Source organism: Onychostoma macrolepis, chromosome 22 (assembly GCF_012432095.1).
Source record: "Onychostoma macrolepis isolate SWU-2019 chromosome 22, ASM1243209v1, whole genome shotgun sequence".
Taxonomy (NCBI): Eukaryota; Metazoa; Chordata; class Actinopteri; order Cypriniformes; family Cyprinidae; genus Onychostoma; species Onychostoma macrolepis.
This window is the reverse complement of record NC_081176.1, coordinates 6262850-6272118: the sequence shown is the minus strand read 5'-3', so window position 1 is coordinate 6272118 and position 9269 is coordinate 6262850. Positions and strand designations below refer to the sequence as shown.

The 9269-nt window shown below is 35.0% G+C and overlaps 1 protein-coding gene across 3 annotated transcripts; it reads right to left on the bottom strand.

Annotated features, from left to right (window-relative positions):
• Positions 1–1358: 1358 nt before the first annotated feature.
• On the bottom strand, positions 1359–5545 carry LOC131531148 (SLAM family member 5-like). 3 transcript variants are annotated; one of them, XM_058761711.1, is made up of 6 exons: positions 5521–5545; positions 5278–5292; positions 4888–4953; positions 4361–4678; positions 2737–3033; positions 1359–2658 (listed from the first exon to the last, which is right to left on the bottom strand). In XM_058761711.1, exons 1-6 carry the CDS (start codon positions 5528–5530, stop codon positions 2507–2509), a joined length of 858 nt encoding a protein of 285 aa, XP_058617694.1. In that variant the 5' UTR covers positions 5531–5545; the 3' UTR covers positions 1359–2506. The 3 variants fall into 3 exon arrangements, with proteins under 3 accessions (XP_058617694.1, XP_058617695.1, XP_058617696.1); XM_058761712.1 differs by lacking the exon at positions 5521–5545 and having other exon boundaries at positions 5261–5516; XM_058761713.1 differs by lacking the exon at positions 1359–2658 and having other exon boundaries at positions 2893–4242.
• Between the last annotated feature and the right edge of the window lie 3724 nt (positions 5546–9269).

Sequence of the window (9269 nt, the reverse complement as noted above, 5' to 3'; positions counted from 1 at the left end):
TACTAATACACATTTATTAGATACTAGTACTTATTCAAGTAAGATTTTTTTATTCTACTAGTAAATTTTTTTAATTGAACTCTACTGTAGCCATTTGGACTAGTCATAACATAAGACAAGTACAAAAGCAGATCTGACTAGTAAGATAAGAATTGTTACTAGTAGTAATTACAAAATATACTAGTGTCTAATAAATAAGTACTAGTACCTAATGAATGACTACTAGTATCTATTAAATAAGTACTAGTACCTAATGAATGACTACTAGTATCTATTAAATAAGTACTAGTATCTAAAGAATGCTTACTAGTAATACTGAAATAGATACTAGTCTCTATTGCAATAATTACTAGTCAGAAATTAAAAGATGATATAAAAAACAGAATAACTACCTCTCCCTGTTTGGAGATATCTTCAACCTCATAAAGAACTAGTGAGAATGTATTTGGAGAAATCTTCATTTAAATAGATCATTACATAAACATGAGTACCTCTCCACCGTCCAATCAGAGTCCACATGGTAATACAAGACATTAATATGCTGAATTAATTTGATTGTTAGGTAAGGCTAATTGGCTTTGTTTGTTAGCCTATCTTGCTAATTGGTTACCATGAAAACACAAGGAAAGATTACAAACCTGTTGTCCAACAAAAGTATAATGATATGTTTTAGTCCAAATTCACTTCACAACATCAGTCGAGTATTTGAAATAACTTATTTTTGTGATCTGACATGGTTTCATTAAACAGAATGAGGCAGAAATCATGCCACTTTATATTATTCTATTCAGTGATAAAGGCTATGTCGATTAGCATTGCATTTTAAACATACGTTATTCTTATAAAAATACCCGAGATGGCTTGAAGAGCACAGATAAAACCATATATTGTTGCAGTCATTGTTTATTTTCTTCATGTTTCATCAGTGAAACGTCTATCTGCATGTTATTCAGCTACTAGGCTCAGGGGCGTCATGCTCTCATTATTTTTGAGGGGGCATGAGTGGGGTGGGGGATCGAGCTTGTCATTTGACACACAGTAGCCACAATAGCACTTATGTTTTATTTTTTTTTTTCCTTTTTATTTGAAAAAATCACAAACGTGTTTAACTAAATCTTGAAATATATCTATTCTCAAATGTGTAAATAGATGCATTTTCATCTATAATGGATGATGGTCAAAATAATGTAGTCTGTTAACTATGCATAATAACCCGTTTACTTAAGTAACATATATGGGTGTCATGCCATACAATATTTTTAGTACGACTGACTTTGTATTTAATGTGAATTTAATAAAAACATTGCAAGTTAGGCTACTAATCATAACACTTTCATTGTACAGAAAGAGAGCAAAGAACATTTACATTATCAAAGAACATTCACTGACTTCAGTCTAGAGGTCAGTCTAAAAACTCCCATTAAAATCTCTGAAGCTGTTACTGTGAAATAAGTTACAGATTTGTACACACATTTGCACTTTGTTGTTTCTGATGAGTATTCGCCAGAAAGAGGTATTCAGTCAGCGAGCGATTAACCCTAACCCTCTCCTTGGTCTGATGTCTGATAATGTCTGATATTAATTTAGTGACACTCTTATGAAAATAAGAAAATAATTTGTAATTATCATTTAAATCTGTCTAATTTTTAAACTGTGTGTCATAAATCAACATCTCAGGAAAATGTTATGGGGTTTCAAACCAAAATATGACTTTCTGTTGGATGTTTATTTCATACATGTCCTCATATGAGGACATCAGGACTAAAAGCATGTTTATTACACATTTTGGAAGACATAACAAATGAATAGGAAAATAAGTTATATTTCAATATTCTATGAAATATCATATATTATTATGAAAATCGTGTCAATTATTACTCCCATTATTACACTTCTTTTTTCATTACATGTTGCCCCAAAAACACATTAATATGCAAATTAAATTTAGTAGATACATTGTATATAATGAGAAAATCCATTTATGGCCATTTTACTTACATTTTGCAGAAAGAAAAATGGTATATGAAATCATTCTATTATAACATAGTTGAGAATCATATTTATGCAAATTGAAAACTAAAAATGTATTGGTGATTTAAAAATTCAATTGTTTTTGCCTATGCATGTTCGTTCATGTCTTTTTATTTTATTTTTTAAAGAAATTGAGGACCGAGGACATAGCATAACTCATGAATGAAATATCATTTTTAATTTTTGATTAATTTATTTATTTATTTACATTTTTATTAATGATCTAAACAATGTAAAGACATGAAAAAACAAACAAAAAAAAACTAATTTTTTCCTAAAACTTTTTTCTTGGGTCTCAGGAGGTTATCTGAGAAAAAATATAAACAATAATGCCTTTCAAACTGCATTTTAAATGACAAAGAATAAGCTTTCTGCTTTAGATTTCAATACTTCCTGAAAAAGATGAGCATAGCTCTAAATGAATAAATCTGACAAATATTTACATGTGAAAACAATTTGTGAGAAATGACATTACTCATATCTCTGATGTGTGAATATGTGTTTGATCTTGTTGAGCTCTTCTGGATCTGATGTCATAAACCACAAGAATGACAGTAGCCACGCCCACCAGAGCAGAGAGGACCAATCGGATCACAGCTTCAGTAGAACCACAACAGTGGACAGAGTCTGAGGAATAAAAACATCAGCTCAGTCAATAAACATTAATATCAGCACCGACATCAACTAATATCAGCGCTGCTGTACCTGAACACATATGACACAGTTTGCTGATGTCCAGATGTCTCGTCTGGTTGCTGATGGGATTGTTGAGCACACAGCTGTAGGTGTTTTTATCCTGATATTCCACCTCCAGAGGTAGAGAGAGACTGATGCTGAGATCAGACGCACTGATGCTGGACAATAAACTGTTTCCTTTGTACCAGGAGAGAGTCACATGACTCACATTCAACACTGAACACAACAATGAACAATTCTGCTGTGATGAAGATGATGAAAAACATTGTGAAGAGTTACTGCTGATGACAGGAACGGGCAGACGAGCTGAAAACACGAGAGGATAAAGAGAAATGAAGGTGAAATAATATTCAAGTAGATGAGGAAAAAAACATTAAAAGGAACCAAGACTGATCAAATGTAAAGCATTTTGAAACAATCAGATACACACTGCTCAAAAAAAAAAAAAGGGAACACTTAAATCACACATTGGATCTCAATGAACGAAATATTAAAGTGGAAAATCTTTACTTTATATACATTGTATAATACATTGAGAACAAAATGATGTTACAATGGTCCGTGAAAACCAAAATCATCACCATTGAGGGCTGAATTCAAAATCATCCCAAAAATCAAAGTAAAAAATTGAAATTACAGGCTGATCAAACTTGCATGAATTTATCATGGTATCTCGTAATGTAAGTCAGTAGTGTGTATGGCCCTCATAGTGGTCCTGACAACATCTAGGCATGCTCCTGATGAGACGGCGAATGGTTTTCCTGTGGGGTCTCCTGGCAGACCTGGATCAGGGCATCACTGAGCTCCTGTGGGGAACGTGAGGGCCAGTCAGTGGCATCAATGAAAGTGCCTGCACACTCTGGCCACATGAGGCCGGCATTGTCATGCACCAGGAGGAACCCAGTATGTCAGGCAGCATAACTTTCTCCACGGCATCTCCAGATTCTTTCACGTCTGTCACTTGTGCTCAGTGTGAACCTGCTCTCATCCGTGAAGACCTGCCAATTCTGCTGTTCTCTGGCAACTCAGGCTGCACGGTGCTGAACTGTGAGCACAGGTCCCACTAAAGGACGTCGGCCTCTCAGGCCATCCTCACGGAGTCTGTTTCTGACAGTTTGGTCATAAACCTGCACACATGTAACCTGTTGGAGGTCATTCTGTAGGGCTCTGGCAGCGCTTCTCCTGTTCCTCCTCACACGAAGCAACAGATACCAGTCTGGCTGCTGGATTGTTGCTCTTCTGCGGCCCTGTCCCATCTCCTGGTATCTCCTCCATGCTCTTGAGACTGTGCTGGAGAACACCTTGTGACGGCATGTATGGATGTGGCATCCTGGAGGAGCTGGACTGCCTGTGCAATTTGATTGTGTTGCAGATGCTGCCTTATGCTACAGGTGGTGAGAAGGACTCTAACAAAACACAAAACTAGAGACAAATCAGTCCGGAAGGATAAGGAGAGAGCGATTGTCAGTTCCCTTAATTGTTTTGAGCAGTGCAGAAAGTTAAATATAAATCTAGCTGTAAATGTAAAAAATTAGTTATTTAGTTATTTTATGTAATTAGTCATAAAATACTTATTTACATCTACTTTTAAACTGTAAGAAAATGAAACAGGTAAAACTGATACTTAACTCACCATAGACAATGACGCAAAAATAAGACCTGCTGTTTATGCTGAACTTTAGTTGATAGAGTCCAGAGTGTTCAGTTGTGGTGTTTGTGATGGTCAGAGATCCAGTTTGATCGTCCAGCTTCAGTCTGTCTCTGAATCTCCCATCAAGAACATCATCATATACAGTCATGCTGTCGGTCTGTTTATTGATTTCAGCTAATAATGTGATTTCAGGTCTAAACCACCACTGAATCCGCTCATACTTAATTTTAGCAAGATTAAAGGTTAGAGTGAGTAAATCTCCCTCCATCAATAATATTTCACCTGCATAATCTTCATCACCTGCATCACACATGAAGAACAAACAGAAACAGGGTTTGTGTCAGATTAATGCTGATAAATAATTTCATAATAGTTTACTAAATTAAATAAGTTAACATTTCAAATTTTAAATATCATAAAACAGCAAAAAGAAACAAAATGGTGTATGAATTAATTTAAATTTTATCATAAAAAAACAATTGAAATTGTTTTTTTTTTTTTAAACTCACCATTTATAATCATATATACTTCACTCCCAAAACAGTCAATGGTCCGTCCAGTCCACCGTGTCCAATCTAGAACATCAGATACAATGATGTTATCTGCCTGTTTATTTATTTCACCGTTAAGTTAATTTGCAACGTAAGGTTTGGGATGAGGTACGTAAGAAATTACTTCAACACACAAAAGATTTAAGGATGTAAACGTGACAGATGTCTGGAAATAAACAATCTGAAGTTTCTGAGCAATGTCTTGAGGTGGTTGTGACTCCAGGCCGTTAAAATTATTAGAGAAATACGTGATTTCATTTCCAAACCACCACTGAATCCACTCATACTTCATTTTAGCAAGATTAAAGGTTAGAGTGAGTAAATCTCCCACCATCAATGATATTTCACCTGGATGATGTCCATCTGCATCACACATGAAGAACAAACAGAAACAGGGTTTGTGTCAGATTAATGCTGATAAATAATTTCATAATAGTTTACTAAATTAAATAAGTTAACATTTAAAATTTTAAATATCATAAAACAGCAAAAAGAAACAAAATGGTGTATGAATTAATAAAAATTTTGTCATAAAAAACAATTGAATTATTATTATTATTATTTTTTTTAAACCACTCATATAGACATTACCCAAATCCATGGGGCTGCTCCTTCTAGGCCTCCGTCTCCGTTCTAGAACATCAGATACAGTGATGTTATCGGCCTGTTAATTTCAACTATTAAAAAGTTTACAAGGTAGATATTTCTTATACAAAAATAGTAAATCAATCTCATCATCACAAAAAATATCCACTGAATCAGATCATCATCCATAATTTTAGAAAGTCCAGAGTTGAGAGTGACTGAATCTCCCTTCTTCCCTGACACAAACTCACCAGACACACCTGAAGAACAGAGTTTTTCACAGATTACAGATAACTTGATGTTGGTATGATGAAGCTTCTCTAAAATACTTTTAATAATTAAATGTAAAGGTACATGGTAACAGACCAGAAACAACTGAAGCCATAAAAACACATTTCAAACTCACCATCCAGACGCCACAAACACAAAGAGAGCAACACTAATTTGAGAATCATTTTCTCAAAAGCCCACGATAGCAACCCTTAAAATGTCTGAAAACATTAAGATTGATCTGAAACAGACCTGAACTGTGATATTTATCTGGTTGAATCCTCCCCAAGCTTCAGTCAGTTTCCGCTCACACGTCCGGCTTCCTTAACATCACGAAAATCAACAAGCTTTTGCTGATCTTACATTTTAAAGTGAATTATGGTCCTGTATGAAAACTAATAGCAGTAGAAATGTTGCATATTGTATGAGTGTTGGATTAGATCTATTGGTGTGCTATTTAGTGTTGTGAGTTTTCATTCATATTTGACTTGTGATTCTTATTTAACTGTTGATGGATTCACTTTATTTCAGTATAAAACTGTTTTTGTGTGTGTGTGTGTGTGTGTGTGTGGAAGATTGTGAGATTCATATTAGAAAATTATGAAACGCTTCATACACAAACTATAGACACACAGTGATGACAAACATCCAACAGAAGCTGTTTATCCACCTGACAGATCAAACCAGACGCACTGATATTTGTACAGATAAAACAAAGAGGAAAACCACTGAAGGATCCATTTTGTCTCAAAATCCAGTGAATTACATTAATAAAGTTTGCTTGTGTTGTTACTACAAAATGTATGAGTGAACATTATGGTCTTTTTCCTGAAAAACTGCAAAGTGTAGATTTGCAACCAAAGTGTATGCGCTATCAGAGATTGCTCTTCTTCTTCTTCTTCTTCTTCTTCTTGGTTTTTAACGGCGGCTGGCAACCCACTTAAGCGATTGCTCTTTGATAGCGGTTTTTCTTAAGAAAGCCACATTTCTGGCATTTGTAAAAACACTTTTTTTTTCCATCTTAAAGGGAAGTTTGCCCAAAAATTAAAATTTGCTGTTAATTTAGTCACCCTGAAGCCATCCAAGATGTAGGTGACTTTTTTTTTTTGGTAGAAGAGTAAAGAATTTTAGCTGAAATTGGTCCTTTGTGATTCATAAAATGCAAGTAAAAAAGCATATCAGGCAACACAAAATTAATACACATGTAAGGTCTGTTTTGTGTTCTGTTTCATGTTCTTGTTTTCATGTCTTTTATTTTGAAGTTTAGTCACGGTTCCTGTTTGTTTCATGCTTTCCTTGCCATATTGTATTCCTGCTATTGGTTCTCTTGTTCATTGTGTCATGTTTTGATTGGTTATTGTCCTGTCATGTGGTTCTCAGTTCTGTTTGCTCATTGGTTGGTTCTTGTCATGTGACCCTTAGTGTTTGATATAAGTAGCCCTCTTGTTGCCATATGCTTTGTCTGATGTTGTCCTGTAAAGGATGTTTCGTGTGCCATTGCCATGCTTGGATGTACTTTGTTTTAATAAATCCTTAACTGCATTTGGATCCTCGACCATTTTGACATCGCTTTTTGATGCTCAATGTGCCCCTTTAGCATAACTTTTCGACGTGAAGGGTCCTCCGTTGTTTTAAATAGGAAACCCTTAGCGTCAATATGCCGATTAGATCAAGATGCAGATACTGGGAATTTTATCGTCATAATTAAATGATATATTGGGTAATAGCATTATTGCATATATGTAGGGGTGTGATTTTTCAATGTAAACAGTCAAAACAGTTTTATTTATATTTCATCCTGTATTGGGACAGCTTACGTCGTGACACTGTGACACAATCACACTTCAAATACGGACTTCAGAGTCCACACACTTCACATTGGGACAGTCTTCGTAGTGACGGTGTGACGCAATCACACTTCAAATCCGGTCTTGGAAGGGCACACACTCAACTTTGGGACACAGCTTGTGTGTAGGTAACCCTTTTTTTTATTTTTTAGCATTTTGGTTTTACGATTCCGGGATGAAATCACTTGCCTGTGATCAAAGATAGTGAGATCTGATGTTGGGGAATATAGCCAAATTTGTGCTAAATTATTGATGCAGTCAAAAACTTTAGCTTAGCTTTGGCTACCAGAAACTAAGGAAAGTACTAGTGATGTTATAACAATGGGTAAATCTGATAAAAGACAGACAAATTAATCCAAATAAAATCAATTGTTTTATATATTTATCCTAAAGTATCAAAAATAAAAAGAAATTTGGCCCCAAAGACTAACACATTCAGCCTGTTGCAGCCTTTTTTTCCAACTGCTTCTCTCGTGCGCACACACAATGGCGGCGCCTGTAACACCAGTCAAAATAAAAGTTTCCACTTAATAGAATTTGTAGATACCCTACATTTTCATGAGTTATACATTAACTTGTGATTATCTGTGCATTAGTTAAGCATGAATTAATGCATATTTGTGCACCCATATAGTAAAGTGTTACCGAATAACCACTAGCTACCTAAAGAATAAGCATTAATACCTAATGAATAAGTACTAGTACTTAATGGAAAAGATACTATCTAAAAAATAAGTTCTAGTACCATGAAAATAGATACTAGTACGGTTTATAGATTAAATGTTAAAACGGCTTTCCATAGTGCGGCTGCTGTGCGCGTTGAGTGCGCGAGGGCGGTGCACGGCATTTAACTTTCCGCGCGACTCCGCTTCCGAAGATTCACGACTTCAGGGCGACTCTAGCCGAACAGGCACGTCTTTACCGGCTTCTTATTATGACTCGGAAGAAGCTAGATGTTAAGTTTAAACTCTATCAGCTGCTTTTTGAGGCTTTGAGGAAAAACAAAAATATAGATAGCATTTTTTGCATATGTTTTTGAAGGCTTTTTAAGTGAAGTACGTTTTATTTTTATTGTAGCCTATTCAAAATAGAATTAATATAGATAGGATTGTACACTGTTTACTTAATGTTGCTCTGTATTTGTTTGATAAGAAATAAAAGCAAACTATTCTATTCTATTCTATTTATAAAGCACATTTAAAAACAACAGACGTTGGCCAAAGTTCTTTACATGTCAAACATAGCACATACAATCTAAAAATTGTAAAACACAATCACAAAAATAGGCTACATTAAATCAATTGCAATCAAATGCAAGAGAGAAGAGATAAGTCGTTAAGTGAAATTTAAAAACATCAAGAGTGGCACAAGATCTAACATGGAGAAGTAAACTTTTCCATAAACGAGGAGCTGCAACAGAATAGGCCCCGTCTCCTTTTGATTTTAATCGAGACTTGGGAACATCTGAAGATTTTGTACAGATCGTGAGGGCCTGAATGACTTGGTGCCAGTCCATTTAAGCCTTTAAAACCAAATATTAACAACTTATACTGAATCCTAAATTTGACTGGAAGCCAATGAAGGGGTGCTAATACTGGTGTTATACTTTCAAATTTCCTATAGTCCCAGTTAAAAGCC

What these genes read in the sequence shown, in the direction of transcription:
- LOC131531148 (XM_058761711.1), bottom strand. An exon ending in AGTATATATGATTATAAATG is followed by an intron (nt 4,679 to 4,887) that starts GTGAGTTTAAAA and finishes TGTGTGATGCAG; the next exon opens with GTGATGAAGATTATGCAGGT. An exon ending in ACTGTGTCATATGTGTTCAG is followed by an intron (nt 2,659 to 2,736) that starts GTACAGCAGCGC and finishes TTTATTCCTCAG; the next exon opens with ACTCTGTCCACTGTTGTGGT.